Source organism: Molossus molossus, unplaced genomic scaffold, assembly GCF_014108415.1.
Source record: "Molossus molossus isolate mMolMol1 unplaced genomic scaffold, mMolMol1.p scaffold_m16_p_7, whole genome shotgun sequence".
Classification (NCBI taxonomy): Eukaryota; Metazoa; Chordata; class Mammalia; order Chiroptera; family Molossidae; genus Molossus; species Molossus molossus.
Genome location: NW_023425401.1, coordinates 23,124,444 through 23,141,826, shown reverse-complemented (window position 1 = coordinate 23,141,826; position 17,383 = coordinate 23,124,444). Strand labels below are relative to the sequence as shown.

The window sequence follows — 17,383 nt, the reverse complement described above, 5'->3', positions numbered from 1 at the left end:
TTTCTCTCTCTCTCTCTCTCTCTCTCTCTCTCTCTCTCTCTCTCTCTCCCTCCCACTCTATCTGAACAAAAAATGAAAATCTCTCTCTCTCTCCCACTCTATCTTAACTAAAAATGGAAAAATGTCCTCGGGCAAGGATGAAAATTAAAAAAAAATGTTAAAAAGGGATGTTTTAAGCTTCTAAAGCCCAAACTAGCCTCTCTGTTTTCAGTTTCTCCTTGGGAATCTGGAAACTAAAAATACGAAAAAAATAGAGGAGGGGGCAGAAAAAAGGGAGCTCATTTTCCAACCGCTGTTGCTCTTTCTGATAAATCACATGACTATCCATCATAATCTACTGTCCCTTGAAGAATTCCACTTAATGGTTTTATTGCAAATTCCACACTGAATGATTGAATTACTATCAGTAAAATGACATTTGAGAACCTCTAATAAGCAATAATGCAAGCTAGTAATGTTCAAGTTAACAGGGGTTCATATACTTTAGTGATTAACTGAACTTCAGATCCACACAGATCCAACCACTGCTGAATATCATGGAGATGAGATGATTAGTTTATGTTTAAGAAAAATAATTAGAACAAGATGAAGAAGAAGTAAATAATATAACAAAAAGAGCTAAAGGGATGGGCAAGCCTAACAAATCAAAACAAGTACAGGAATGGGTTCTTTCAGATATGTGGCAATTCTATAAATAAACCTAGAGACTAAAAAAATAAAAAATAAAAGATCAGAAGTTCTGTACTCATTCACCTAGTGAACTAATCCACCCTATAACAAAAGTACTAATCCTCTGAACCTCAACTCCTGAATCTATACTTTTAAAGATTTGCCTTAGAGATCTGACATCATGGGACGGAGAAACATTATGGACTTTGATGTGGAAGGTCAGAGGTTTGAAAATTTTTTTGGCCACTGATTTTGCATCAGAGGCCTGCACAAGTTTTCAAATCTCGCTCAGCCTTAGAATTCTCTTCTGTAAAATGGTATTAACAGTACTTCATCCCCTGGATTTTCGAGACTAAACAAAATAATACTACTTGAGTATTACCCTGTAAACAAATAGAGCCTTCCTCTTTGTATCCTTCCTGTGGTAGATGAGCAAACCTCAGAATCTTCATAATAATGTGCGAAGTCGGTTTGCCCATCTCCATCAGAAGTGGCGAGGAATTGGCGAGTCTTATTTTGAGTACTTTTCCTCTTGAGGGAATGAGAGACTTAAAGTGCTTCCAGTCAAGACAAGCATAAATTACATGGCATCACTCAAGATCAATTTACAACATGAATAATAGTTACACGATCTGTCAGCGGGTATTAGCGCTTGGCAAGAGAAAACTGGACTGGAAAATTAGGAAGGTTGAAGGTGAAGAATAAAACGCCCCGAGGAGCACACACAGGACCTGCGAACACAACCTATCAGGGAACCACTTCCACTTTCAAAGGCTGCAACTCTGTAGCTTGAAAATTTCTGCATTTCTCAAAGAAAATCATGTCTAACCTGCAAGGGTATCTGAGAGAGAAAGGGAAAAAAAAGAGTAAATTTGAGTTTACTTGAAGAAAATTGAACTTTCACCATTTTAAAATTATTTACTTCCATTATTAAACTCATTTTGAGGCCACTCCTAAACATTCACATGTACTTGAGCATACATACATGGCTCATGAAGACAAAGTATTCTAACATATACTACAAACCTGCTTTAAAGATTTGTGAAACCTGTCTTCTCTTTGCCATTCCAGAAAGATGTAAGCTATAGACTGAAGAGTCCTTAGGATGTAGAAGAATATGCGTATTAAGACTTTTTAGGCTAGAAATTTAGCAATTTTAAGCCAGCAGAGGGCTCCCTGCTTTAACGTGGTTCTATACATGCCAAGCCAGCAAGAACTGTTGGTAAAGGACAACAGTACAGTTGATATTAGTCATGGGCCTAAGTATTTGCTGTACTCTTTGTTACGTTAAGAAGTATAAAAAGATGAATGAAACAAAATTGAGTTTCTACTTCTGGTGCTTGAGATATAACATCTTTTCAATTATGCAAAATGTAATCTTTCTCTGCTTTTCCAGTTCGAAAAATCAATGTGCTCCAATCCTGCTTTATGAGTCCACGTACACATCTGATGTCTGATCCTTTTAGTAATTCATTTTTCTCTGTTCAAAGGTTAAATAACATATTTTCAAAATGAGTTTAACTGACTGATCAGTGTCTTTAACCCAATGATGAACATCGGCAAAGCTCAATGAAGGACAATAGCATTAGCTGATTCAGTGCTTATGACTTTGATTACTGAAATTGTAATTTTAAAGCTAAGAAATGTTGGAAGATTAGAAGAAAAACATTTTTCAACTGTTTTCAGACTTCTCCCCTTTGAACCTCATGCTGCTTATTACTGCCAGTTCCCTCCCAATGAACCATGGGGCAGATATTTATAATCCCAATGAATAATGTATACAAAACGCCTGGGGTGATTTTATTTAGAGAGTTTTATTAACTTTATTGTGACAATTTATAATAACACAGAATTACTGCCTGCTCCTCAATCTACCAAAACAAATTGGCCAAACATATTAGACATATGCATCACAAATTAAGCTGCTGAACCAATTAATTCTGACAAATTCTATTCATTTTTATTTCAGTGATGTCTTTTTCTGTAATGGAGATCCTTAGGTTATGTGGTTTTCAAAGATAAACATAATCCTAGGCAGACAGCTAATGTCATACATTGTTTACGATGACAAAATGTACCTAAGCAGTTTTAGCAGAACAGTTACCTATGGTCAGACAAGGATGCATTTTACCTCCCTATTTGTTTCATTTGTACATAGTCTACATCACACAAGAAAACTGGGCTAGAGTCAAAGGAAGGAGGGATGAAAACTGGCGGAAGGAAAGTCAATAACTTAAGATATGCAGATTACACCATCTTATTGGCAGAAAGCAGCAATGATTTGCAACAACTGCTGATGCAAGTGGCAGAAGAAAGTGCCAAAGCAGGACTGCATTTGAACATTCAGAGACAAAATTCGTGACCGCAGAAGAAATATGCAATTTTGGTGTAGACAATGAAGACACCGAAGTTGTTAAAGATTTTGCTTTCCTTGATTCAGTCATCAATTCAAATGGAGACTGCAGTCACGAAATCAAGAGACACGGAAGGGCAGCGATGGAAGAATTGGGAAAGATTAGCAAGAGTCAAGGTGTTTCATTAGAGACCAAGGCTAAGATCATCCACATCCCCGTATTCCCAATTACTCTGTAGGGATGCGAAGACTGGACAGTGAAGAAGGCTGATTGGAAAAAAAAAAAATCGATTCATTTGAAATATGGAATTGGAGGAGAGCTACAGACACCCTGGACTGACAGAATATGAACAAGTGGGTCCTAGAGTAAATTAAGTCTGAAACACCAGTGGAGGCAAAAATGACAAAACTGTAGTTGTCCTATGTTAGGCACATCAGGAGAAGCGGAGGTTCTTTGGAAAAGAAAATATTACTGGGGGAAAACAGAAGGCAGCAGGAAAAGAAGAAGAGCAAATATGAGATGGATTGACTGCATAGAAGAAGCCACAGGCATGAGTCTCCCGGAGCTGAGCAGGGTTGCTGAGGACAGGATGTGTGGACATCACTCATTCATAGGGTTGCTGGAGGTGGATCCCACTCAGCGGCATATGACACAAGCAATTTTAGGCAACAGCGGAGGAAAAGGTGTCAAGTCAATGCACATGACGACTTCATTCTTTTCACTATTTTTATGTTTTCCCCTTCCTTTTCTTATTCTCGCTGACTTAGATTCTACCAGTGGATATAAGGTCATTATATTTGAAATCATGTGTTGTCAACCCTATCAATAAAGTAACTGCAACTGATTTTAATTTGAAGAGAAATAATAAATGTGGAAAGAAGAGTAGATAAGTATATTATCTTTCACTAAATAAGTGGTTCATGTGCTTATTATATAAGATAATTATTTTTATAGTCAGTAGTAACATATTGTGGTTGTAGACAACTGATTAAAACAAGAGAATTGTGTACAAACTGCAATTATTTCCAAAGGCCAGAGGCAAGTTGTTTCATGCTTCTTACTCCCCAGAAAGCAATGCAGATGGAAAAAAAAATCTGAAGAAATAAAACACAAAGAGGAAAAACAATTAAAATTGAATCAATACTTCCATTCAACCAAGTTAAAAATGTGGATAAAATAAACAAATATTTTAGACGGTTAGATAATCCAAACTGAATCTAGCAGCTGATCACTGATAAAATTTAGCCAGTCCAGCTAAAAACATAGTATGTGAAGCCAGGAGTAGGAGTAAAACTTTTTTTTTTTACATTTCCTTAAAAATTTTTTTATTAATATATAATTGACATAAATTTCTTATTAGTTTCAGGTATACAGTATAATAATTTGATATTTGTATATATTGCAAAATTATCACAATAAATCTAGTTAACATCCATCATCATACATAGTTACAAAATTTTTCTCATGATCAAAATTTATTTTTTTGTCTATGATTTTTTAAAATTTATTTTATTTTTTTAAATTAATTTATTTTTGGGGAGTAAAACTTTTTATCTCCATGGTTTTTCTTTTTTTGTTTATGCTCACAGATCTGGATTCTTTATAGGCATGGGGCTATGTGCATTAGATATTGAGTGAAACAGAACTTTTTTCTGGTACTGGGGCATACTGCAGATTGTATGTATTGTATTAAATGATGTCATTGTTTATACAGTTTAAGAAACTTTTGGAAAAGGAGAAATAAAAACATTACTAAAGACTAATTTCTCTCTGAGGCAATATGATCTAGCATTTAATGAACTTCACCCAACATGAATTAAATTCTGAACACTACTGGTAAGTACCTTGTCACTCTTTTGATCTTATCAGGTACAAAATGTAACTGCAAAATTCTTTTTAAAATTGAAGATCTACTAAGTCATTATAAGCATCCATAAGAGTTTATTGAATTTAGTCTTTACTCTCAAGTAATACCACACATTCCCAATAAATCACCAAAAATTAGCCAAATAAAACTCTTGATTTCTAATGATCCTAATAGAAATGACTATGCAGTTATCCTTAGCCAGAATTCATGCTTGTAGAATTTTTCGCTATGCATAATCAAAATGCCACAATACATGTCTAATTTTTTTGAGTTAAAATCCAAGCACTAGTTATATTCTTTACACTATCAGATGGTTCTTGAGCTAACTTTTCCTCTTACTATTATGTATATACCAAAATTAAACTATAGGAATGCTTACATGATCAGCATTTTTGGTGTTATTAGAATGATAATGAAAAAGAATGATACCCAAACAGCCAAGGTTAATGGGATAGCTGTGCAAGCGTTTCTCCACATTTAAAAAAAATCCATTATGCAAACTTCCTCTCCAAACTATTATAATATGACAGTTGCCTCTTCCCAAGAAGATCACTGTTTCTGAAAGATCCATGAAACCATACAAAGGAGCAAATTTAAGTAATAAATGGAGGCATAAGAAACCTGGAGTGATCGAGTGAATTGAAGTCAAGGCCACTAGCTGAGGCCAGCCACCAATTCACAGAAGATACCCTGAACTGTGGTATGTTTTCCATTAAAGACAGAACATGGAAAACAACAACAACAAAAACCCTTCTAAACATTGAAATTTAGGTTTTATAGGTAGGTTGTTCAGTTACATCTGAACCTTCTGATTCTTTCTAGAGAACCATGATCCTTTACATTCTCAAATCTGAGCGCTTTCTTCAAATCCATGCATTCCTTTCCGCCTATAACATCTACAATATGAAAAAAATACCCCAAATAAAATCAACAATTATATTGAAGCAGAAGTCAAGAATAATATTAACATTTTGGACTTACCTCAGAAATCAAATACAATATATTTAAAGTCTGGTTTTGATTTTGTTTCTTTTGACTGTAATTCAAGAGAAATAACCTCATGGGATTTCTCATGATGGTGCCAGGTAAAATAATACCAGGATTGGGGAGTACTGTGAAGGGCCTTCGATTTTGCAATGAATTACATTTGTCTATGAAGATGGGTTAATGTTCACAGGAGGGTAGCTAAGAATACAACTTTCAAGTAAGACAGAAATGATAAATCTATAACATCAGAATCAATAGTTTAACTTGGATCCGTAATATTCACTGAGCAACTAATATGTACCTTGAGTTGTGCAGGGCTCTGCAATATGAAATATATTTGGCAATAGGAGTTTTTATTGGTTTTGAAACTGGTGTCTAGGATCATAGGAATTATTTCCATGAGTGAAGGTTAGGGAGAACAATTTCAGTGAAACCTCTAAAACTGTGTGTAAAATATTGTATGTCATAATTCTTCTCTGCCCCACTTTCTACCCTTAGATGATCTATAATTTCACCTGGGATTCCAGAAATATAAAGAGCTTCTGATCTAGCAAAAGAGTGGAAAAGATTAAATTCTATTCCATGCCTTTGTTAGTAGTCAACAATTTTACAAGTAAATCTTTTCCCTTTTGAAACTATAATCAATCCCTGACCAGGTAGCTCACTTCGTTAGAGCTTCGATTCATTACACCAAAGTTGTGGGTTTGATCCCCAGTCAGCGTACATACAAGAACCAACCAATGAATGCATGGATGGGTGGAACAACAAATTGATGTCTCTCTCTCTGGCAAATTGATCAGTCAATAAAAAATTAAATAAATGAAAAGAAACTATAATCAAGTTCGATTTCCTTAGGGAACATTTCTAACTAAAACACAAAGATCTTCTTGTCTTTTCCAATTTTCTAAAATGCTTTTAGAGTCTTACCAAAAAATGCAATCTTACACATATTGCAGCTTCATTTTATTTAGTTGTGAGTTTTTTGTGTTTTTTTTTGGCTCCTACATTTATCCCTCCAAATAGATAAGGGGTAAAAAAAGCTGATGAAGCATAGGGGTCAGATTCAGATTCATGCACAGTGAGACCCTGGTTTAGGCTAGGCATTGTTCATAAGTACAAGATTATGATGTTTAATTCTCATGAGATATCATGGAGAATTGGTATCCAGTTTGCTGATGAAGCAATGCGGACTCAGAATTTATGTGGTTTACCAAGAAATCACAAACTACAAAACATCAGAGCTGGGACAATGTTTTTCATTTATTTAGTGTCCCCCCAAAAATCTAACTGCACATCCTTGGAAGTCAGGTCAATGAATATGAACATCAATAGTGAATTCATTTCCTCTTTTTTAGTCATCACCTGCACTTGCCTGGTGACTTTTGAGTCAGAAAATGCTAAGTTTCCGAGACCCTTTCACAATCAATATTTTCAGCATAAAAATGGAGTTTTTATATATAATGAAATCCAGATTGGCACAGGAGCACAGAAATTACATACAGTGAATATGTCCTTCTCAAAATATGCAAAACCCTGAAATATTAACCCTGTTCCATTACAAAATAAGTAGGAAAAAAACAGATTTACTTTTATATTTTTGAATATATATCTGTGTATATGTGTGTGCATGATCTAAATATACATTTCATATAAAATTTAAAGCTATACAATTATTTAATGTCTATTCAATATAACCACTTGGTTATTACAGTCATTCCATTTTAAATTTCCCTTTGTCCAACCTTCTCTTGATTTTCATATTAAGCTATTTTAGTTCTCTATAGTTGATGATTAAATATATCACTTGATATTCATTCATTAATATAAGTCTCAATCAACTGTTTGTTCAGTAAAGATAGGAGAATTACTACTTAGGCTAGTATAAGAAAAAATGGCAACCATAGTAGTTCTTTTTTGTTTTCAATATTCTTCTCAAATCTACATATATGATGTTTCTGGATATGTACAAACTCAACAAACACTTATTTTAGCCTAAGTCTGGGCAAGTTCTGTGATTTTAACACCTGGACCCAAAATATGAAACAGAGGAAGTGCACTCTCGGTGTCAAGCCCTCCTTGCACTAACACATCATTAATGGCCCTCGTCTTCAGGCTATTTCCTTGACTTCCTAGGGCCCTCGACTCTGATGCCTGAACTTTGGCCTGTACAGATGCTCTCCATGTTTCCTCCGCCCCTTTTCCAAAAGTTCATCAATTGGCAGGTGGTTAATCTGAGCCACTAATCCATACCAAAACACCAGTGGGAATTCATGTGTTGTTCTGCTGGTCCTCCCCATTATGTCTGTTTTAAGAGGCCTTATTAAAAATGGCTTCAATTACAAGCAAATCAGGCATCTAATCTTAAATGAAAGAGAAAAGATAACAAAGTGTGCCTGTAGCCTCTCCTCAAACCGCTACCCCTTAAACTACAAAACTAGTGGATTGTTCTTACACCTATGTACATATCCATCTCTCTTGGTTTAAATCCACCTACCACATGTTTTAACAAACAACTTGATGAGCAAAAAAATTAAATATCACCCTGAGAAGTGGACAATTTTCACTTGAACTAGCTAGCCATATCTCACACTTTTCACATCATTTAACCATTAGATAAACTTGCGAATATAATGAAAACTTTAAGGACCCACAAGAGAAATACAAACCTTTGAAATGGTTCAAATTTATTTTGATTCCCTAACATGCATTTATTTTTGCAAATATTGACATAGAAAACACTCACTTATAATGATAATATCTTACAATTATATGCCTATTCATAATGGTAATATAATTATAACTAATTTGTTTGTTCAACTTTTTAAATCACTAAAAAGTTGAATGAACAATTTAGAAAAACTAAGTCATTTTGTAAATAATGTGTAAAATTGCTTGCTAAATTCTGTCTTGATAAGGAAGAAACTTAAAATATTTTCAATAGCCCTGGCCGGTTTGGCTCAGCGGTTAGAGTGTCAGCCTGCGGTCCTGAGAGACCCGGGTTCGGTTCCCGCTAAGGGCATGTACCTCGGTTGCAGTTTGTCCCCAGCCCTGGTCGGTTGTGCGGGTGGCAGCCACTCGATGTGTCCCTTTCACATCGATGTTTCTCTCTCTCTCTCTCTCTCTGTTCCTCTCTCCCCCCCCCCCACTCTACCTGAACAAAAAATGGAAAAATGTCCTCAGGTGAGGATAAAAAAAAAAAAAAAATTTTCAATAGAAAATAGCATTTTTTGGTGAAGATTTAAGACTTAATCACATTTGAATAATTTTAAAAAATTACCATTTACTTGATTATATAAATTCTCCTGGAATAAATGTCCCTTTTTGTAACCTTAACAAATAATGCCCTGTTTACAAATAGAAGAGTATATTTTTATCTAAAAATTATTTCTCTGACATTGATGAGGTTCATAAAATACCAGTTCACTGCCTATTTAACACAAGTATAACAATCATAATAGCAATAGTTTGTTTTAATTGAGACATATTAAACATACAGAAGTGTTTATGAAATTATTTGGGCAAAATAAATATATTTTTAACATAATACACTGGGTTTTTAGAGATGATGACTACTGTGTAGACAAGCGCTTACACAGAGATCAAACCTGAATTGCTAGAAAATATCTCTATGTCCTATTAATGCAGGAGAACAGATAAACACAAACAGAACTAGAGTAAGAAATTAGACTGAAATGTACTGAAGGTTTTTTTAAAATGAAAACATTAGGAAAATATTAGGTAATGATAGATTTTTTTCCCCCTTGAACTTTGCAAGAACACAATTTGACAAACACTGACTCAAAAGAAATTGATCATTATTCTTCCAATTATCCTACATGTGACTAAAATACTGAGATGCAAATACAGACAAACAAACAAAAAAGGCTTAAGAGAAAGAACTTGCAGGCATAACACCTTTTACTGGGAAGTTTTGTGTTCTCTCTGTGTGTTTATTTCTATATCCTAAAGCAAGAGCAGATACGATTATAGCTATGTTTAATAGCTATACAGACTTATTACTATTTAGACTTTAAATAAACCATTATTATTTTATATTAATTTATATATATTATAATATATAAGATAATATATTTGATATATGTCAAAGTTCTTCACTAAGGAAAAACAACATAAAAAGAAAGTGTGTGTGAATACTTATGTAATAACAATGTCTTATTTGAAAAGATATACATTTTCCTTAATCATTAAGTAGCTTCTAATATGCATTTTTAAACAAGAGAATATACTAAACATACCACATTAATCTTCTTTTTCAAAAGCAAATACGAACAAAGTAAAATTAGAACAAACATTTTCAAGTAAATCAGGTGAACTCTGAAACCTGAAAAATCAGATACTCATAATATTACTACTCACTGATGGCAAAGATCCTTATAATTTTAGTGACAAAAAATACTAATTTTATTTAAACAAAAAAATACAGAAATTTTATTGCAACCATTTCTTTGGTTTCCCAGAAATGAATATATCTTATTATGTAAAATAATTTATTCACTTCTAAGATTCTAAACTATTCAAGAAAGTGTGTATTCTTTTCAACAATACTTTTATAGAATATCCGATTCATCTCTACCACACTTGCACTATCATAATAACATTTGAAACAAATAAATATTAGTAAGAAGATTTGAGATCACTTAAGGTCTCCAAAGCCTACCTACAGTTTAGAAACCATACTTGAAGACAGTTGGCATGAATTAGCTACTGTGCAAGCAAACCCATCTGGTGGAAATTGTATAAGCCGTAATTAGCATAAAGTGAAAATAGATGCTACATTTCTCAAAAACATCTGTAATTTTTTTCATCTTTGAATTAAAAGTTATGAATAAAGTATCTTTATAGATATATGACTTCACAATGATACACCTTAGATTCATATAGATTTCTTGGGAAATTTCTAAATATTTTAATCACACGCTTTCAACACCAGCTTTCCTTCTCATTTTTTCCAGATTATTGTTATTACTATTATTATTATTTTAGTTTGAAGTTTGTCAAAAGGACAAATATAAAAAATTCCCAACTTACCACAACTAACAGAAAAATTAGAGATAAGTCGACCAGACATGATTTATATCTACGGATGATCAAAATACGTGCCTTGTCAAAACTAGGGCCTGACTTTTATTTTTCTAATCGTCTGAGTTCTTAATGCCATGGAAAGGTAAGAACTTTTAAAACTTTTTTCTTGAACTGCAGGGGAGAAAACAGTATGTAGACATGGAGAGAAGGTTGCAATAAGGTCAAATTAATAAAGGACCAAATACCACTTGTCAGAATGAATGTTATGGTGACTGCTGACCTTTCTGTTGGGAAAAGATTTACGAAAAGTGTACATAATGGTGTACATAAAGGTGTACATAATGGAAAGGACCTTTTTATGCTCGTAACCTTCCTCTTGTACTTACCATGCATCCTCACCATCTTTGCTTTTTATAGATGTGAGAAGGAAAAAGATCAGGGCAATTAAAATTTTTAAGAAAAGCCTGTTTTAGTTTTTATAAAGTTAGGGATGAAATAGAGTTAAAAGAGAAAAAAAAAAAGGCATTTAATGAACATTACCTAGTTTGACTCTGTGCTGAGACCTTTGTTTCCTTTATAAAAAATCTTTATTGTTGAATGTATTACAGATGTTCCCCCCTTTTCCTCCCATTGACCCCACCTCCCCGTCTCACCCCCCTCCTGCTTTCCCTAAATTATTGTCCGTGTCCATTGGTTGTGCATATATGCATATCAATTCTTTGGTTTATCTTTTTCCAACCCCCCCCCCACCACCACCACCACCACCACCACCATCCCTCTGAGGTTTGTAGGTCAGTTCCCTTCTTCCATGTCTCTGGAGCTTATTTTGCTCATGATATTCCATAAATAAGTGAGATCATGTGGTACTTTTTTGTGTATTAAAATTAGTGATGGGCTAATAATTGAAACTAACCTGACCCCTTGCCTTGAACACTATGACTGTACTTTTTTTTTTTTTGCGTACAAGAGAGTTTAGTAAATTTGAAAATTCATTAGTTAATTTTTTTCACTTTCAGATTTCTGCAAATAAGTTCTAGCTACCACTAGGAATAAAATTTCATTTAAATTACCTCTCTATGCCTAGCTTTACCACAAAACTGTTTCCCTCATATTTAGCATGTTTTGAGATGAAAGCTTTTTGAAAAAAATGTTGCTGGATTAATTATGGCCCTTAAGTATCCTAACAGAACTCTTTGTAATGATAAAAAATCATGATATTTAACCTATAATTAAAATACGACACCATTTAAAAACCTTTTTATCCTGATTAATAAAAGTTGAAGCATTTACATTATAAACTAAGAACTCAGTCTGAACAGGAGTTATCAAGAAAACCATTCAGTCCCAATCTACCAAAATGCCACTTGTATGGTAAATGAGTGGCAGTCCCCTACCAAATAGTCCCATCACAAGAGCAAATTGGCTTTGCAGTGTGTCCTTCGTAGCAAGAGCAGGCTCCTGGCATCTCTGGGATGCAATTAAGAGCCTAGAGGTCATTTCACATGGATAATCATTATTAACACTTGATACATGGAAATTTATGTCTGGAAGAGTGTATGTTTACGAATGGAGAGCATAACTCAACACTGCTAACCCGAGGATTTTAGCGTGCTGTTAAAAAATTCCTTGTCCTTGCCTACTATCTAGGAAACAAATCAAGTCTCTTAAAAAACGAGTTCATTTTTAGAGGGGGAATAATGTCATGTTTACAGAAATAACAGTGATGTCTGGTTTTCAAAACAGGACAGTATATCTTGGAAAGATGTGTTTTGAAAAGATTCCTTTGTATTGTTTTCGCTTGTGGCAAAGGGGCGCCTGGAGCCCCAGCAAGCGCCTCCCCAGCCGGCTGAGCAGCGGCCCACGTATGGCTTGCAGCTTGCGGGAGTCCTCCCCACGTTCTGCCAGCCATGGGGCTTCTCGCGTAAGCTCTAAGTCATAAACTGCGTCCTACCAGGCCAGCCATGCCAGAACTGGACCCAAGGGTATACAGAGTCTCGGCTGATGGGAAAACAATGACTGCTTCCTAAGGAAGCCACAGCTGCCTTCCTGAGAGACACTCCAGATGCCTGCATTTTCCCTTACTTTCCATTTTTGACTACCTGTTCTGGCCGCAGTTCCAACAAAGGCGGAGGGAGGCTGCAGGAATGCAGCTGTTTTCAATAAGCCTTGGCAATGCAGGCACTGATTACATAAACACTACAAACATTCAAGGAGCGCAGTTGCTAGCTTTTAAGCTATAAAAAAAAGGCGTGAGCCTGTACCGACACCCTATAGCTCCTCTACTCCAAATTATGATAATGACGACCAGGATGATGATGATAACAATAACGGTAATAGTAATGATTTTAATATGCATGCAAAGGTTATTAAAGGAAACATGAGATAATGAATTACTGGGAAGGAGCTCAGATTGTACAAAGAGAATTGGAGAGATATGAAACTTCCACATTTCAGGGGCAAGAAAGTATGTATTTTCCTTTATGAAACAGGATCAAAATGTACACTTAATTTACAAGGTCTTATTTTCCCCACAACCAGGCAAAAAACAATCAAATGTTGCTTTATCCATTTGCATTCAAGTAAATTTTTCTTTTCATTCACATATATTTAAAAATGAATAAAGGTTAAAACCTCCAAGAAACTGTTTTAATGAAATATTGCATAAGGTTCGCTGTTTATATTAATATCAAGTCCAGAAACATAAATAAGATGTTGATTTACACTCTAATTAAGATTAATTTTTCCTGCTTAAAATATATATATATATCTCCACATTTTGGATCTGCTATTTGAAAACTGAAAGATTTAAATAACTCACTTATGCTTATAGGTCACAAATGCAGGTTTAATACTTTTAAATATTTTCTATATTTGACATATTAGATCAAGAATCTATACAAACATTGTAAGAACTGAAATAATATATGTTTCTAGGTGACTTTTCAATTTCCTATATAGCGAAGTGAGTTCCTATTATTAAGAAGAGAATTGAGCCCTGGCCAGTTTGGCTCAGCAGTTGAGCGTAGGCCTGCGGACCAGAGGGTCCCAGGTTCGGTTCCCGCTAGGGGCACATACCACCAAAAAAAAAAAGAGAAGAGAATTGAGCCCTGGCTGGTTTGGCTCAGTGGTTAAAGTGTCAGACCACAGACCACAGGGTTACAGGTTTAATTACTGGTCAAGGGCACATTCCTGGGTTGCAGGTTCGAGCCTAGGCTGCAGTTGGGGTCACAGAGGAGGCAACCAATTGATGTGTTTCTCTCACATTGATGTTTCTCTCTCTCTCTCCCTTCCTTCCATTCTATGTAAAAATCAAGGGAAAAATATTCTTGGGTGAGGGTTAACAACAACAAACAAGAACAGAATTGCCACCTGACCGGTGTGGCTCAGTTGGTTGAGCATAGTCCCATGCCCTAGGAGGTCACAGGTTTAATTCCAGTCAAGAGCACATGTCCTTGTTTTGGGCTAATCCCCAGTAGGGGGTGTGCAGGAGGTAGCTGATTGATGTTTCTCTCTCATCGATATTTCTATCTCTCTCTCCCTCACCCTTCCTTTCTCTGAAATCAGTAAAAACATATATATTTTTAAAAAGAACAGAATTGCTTTGATTTTTTACCTTAAGATTCTCATTTATTTTCATCTCAATGATTCACAAGAATGATCTTTGGCTATGCCAATTTTCTTTAATATATCTGTTGTTTTTGCTATAATTTTCTTTTCTATATGACTGCTTTATATATTGTTTGTTATGAGATTTAAATCTAACTCTTTAAAAGAACAAATGATACTGAATAAAAGCAGGGAAGGAAATGTTTTTCAAGTTGTTCTAGAAAAATAATTTTGGTAAAGTGATAACTAATATCAAAAACAAAGCTATTGATGGGAAATCTGAATATCACTGGTAAATTAATGAATAGACTAAGAATGATAAACCACATACACATTGCAATTAATTTAGGATGTAAAGTGACCCTAGCCAAAGCAGGAAAACTTTGGGAAAGAAATAAGGCTTGTTTATCCCCACTTAACCTGAATTATTTTGCCTCAGGAAGTTACATGAAATTCCAGGTTCTGCCTCTATAAAAGTGGGAGTAATACCTTTTCTATTTTTTCACAAGGTTATGGTAAATATTTATTCAATTCTTTAAAATTGTAAAGTATTATACAAATATAAGATAGACTATTAAGCTTACTATTTTTCTTCCTAAAAAGATTCAATAACCAAAAAGTGCAAAAGGAGAGAGGCAGATTCATGAATTATAATAAAATTTGGAACCTGAGAGATTTTAACAATGACAGTTCTTTCTCATGGACATAAGTTAAAATGATTCCTTAAAAGCTGTAGATATATAATTTTCACTGGGAAGATATAATTCTCCTACAAAGTAGAGTAAAATTTTAATAGTTAAGTACAATTATAGATAGATTATTGTCTAAAATATTTCCATTTTGTATCTCATCCTGTAAAGGACAGAGTTTAATTTCTTGACAAGTTTTTACAACTCTAGTATATTTTTAGTATCCTAAAATGTTTTACTTTTAATTATTTGACACAAAAATATGGAATAAATAATATTTCTATCCCACCCCTATTACCAAACTACTGTTTTGTTATCTCATGTTGCATTAAATTTTCTATCCATATATAAAATTACATTAAAATAATGATTTTTACACAGATGTTATTCCAGGGGAATCCTGAGCACTATAATAGAAAATATCTTTCTCAAAAATTCTATAATAAATAAGATAATTCTTTATAAGTAGTTTTTCTTGAAATATCCTTTGACAAATGTAAAGAAATAAATTAAGCAAAGATGAGTCAAACCAATACTGAGCGGAACTAAGATAATGACATGACAAATATTTTTAATATATATAATGGCAAAGAATGTGGCCAAACTTAAGGGGCAGTAATGGAGGAAGAATGGTAAGAAAATGCCAGCAAGGGCAGAAAACCTGGACAGACACTTCTCCAAAAAGGACTACAGATAGATGGCTAATAAATATATGAAAAGTTGCTTAACAACACTAACCATCAGAGAAATGCAAATCAAAACCACAATGAAATACCACTTTACACCTGACAGAATGGCTGTCATCAATAAATCAACAAACAACAAGTGTTGGTGAGGAATGAGGGAAAGGGAACCCTGGCAAACTGTGGGTGGGAATGTAGACTAGTACAATCACTGTGAACTGTATAGGTTTCTCAAAAAGTTAAAAATGGAATGGCCTATGATCCAGTGATTTCACTCCTGGAAATACATCCAAAGAAACCCAAAACATTAATTCAAAGGAATATACATGCCCCTCCACCATGTTCACTGTAGTATTATTTACAATAACCAAAATATGGAAGCAACCCAAATGGCTACCAACAGACAAAAGGATTAAAAAAGCTGTGGTACTTATATAAAATAGACCATTACTTAGCCAGAAAAAAAGAATAAAGTTTTACCTTTTGTGATAGCACAGATGAACCTAGAGAGTATTACACTAAGTGGAAAAAGTCAGAGAGAGAACAAAATACCATAAAATTTCCTTTTTATGTGGAATCTAAACAATAAAATAAACAAAATAGAGATAAACTAATAGATACAGAGTACAGACTTATGGTTGCTAGAGGGGAAAGTGATTGGGGGCTGGGTGAAAAAGGTGAAGAAATTAACAAATAAAAATTGGTAGTTACAGAAGAGTCACAGTGATGTAAATTACAGCATAGAGAATATTGTTATAGTTTTAATAACTATATATGGTGTTGGTTGGGTACTGAAAATATTGGGGGAAACACTTGGTAATGTATATGCGTATCTAACCACTATGCAGTACATCTGAAACAAATATAGAATAATATCAAATGTAAACTGTAACTGAAAAATAGAAAAATACCAGCAAGGAATTATTATTCTATTCCTTTGCTTTATTATAATCAACACCCTGACAGACAATCAGAACTCTTGAAAAAAAAGTAGGAAAATTTAGAATATTAAAGTCCCAACTAACAAAATAACAAACCTTAAGTACCCAACATATTATTCTAAGTATTCATTATTTAGTTAGTGCTAGATATGGAGTCTACCAGAAAAAAATAGCATGGCACCTACTTCAAAGGTGAATGTATGTACAAAAAATTACATTGAATCAGTCCTTACAAGGTTGCATTCATTATACAAATATTTATCACACTCTTGTTTTATGTTTGGCTTTTCACTGCTGACGACTAACTGGTGAGCACTACAGTCCTTGAATTCACAGAACTTGGATCTACCCAGTTTTCATGAACATATCTATTAAAAGTTGGTATTTTTGTATAATTTTACTTCTAAATCTTCACTTAGAAATATCTCCACAATATTGTGGTTAAGAAGAAAAGAAACTAATGTTCTATTAAAGGGAGATTAATCACAGAATTCTGTTCAACTTTCCACCGACTTAGCTTATTTGTGAAATGAATCTATCAGCC

The 17,383-nt window shown here is 34.2% G+C and overlaps 1 protein-coding gene across 1 annotated transcript in view; it reads right to left on the bottom strand.

Moving 5' to 3' along the window:
* Nucleotides 1–4,042: 4,042 nt before the first annotated feature.
* AGMO (alkylglycerol monooxygenase) overlaps nt 4,043–17,383 on the bottom strand; it is a 316,708-nt gene continuing 303,367 nt past the window's right edge. Inside the window, exons 12-14 of the mRNA XM_036247253.1 lie at nt 10,930–10,975; nt 7,908–7,958; nt 4,043–4,117 (exon numbers count right to left, since the gene is read on the bottom strand). Coding sequence (XP_036103146.1) covers nt 4,043–4,117; nt 7,908–7,958; nt 10,930–10,975 — 172 coding nt within the window. The remainder of the gene's footprint in view (nt 4,118–7,907; nt 7,959–10,929; nt 10,976–17,383) is intronic.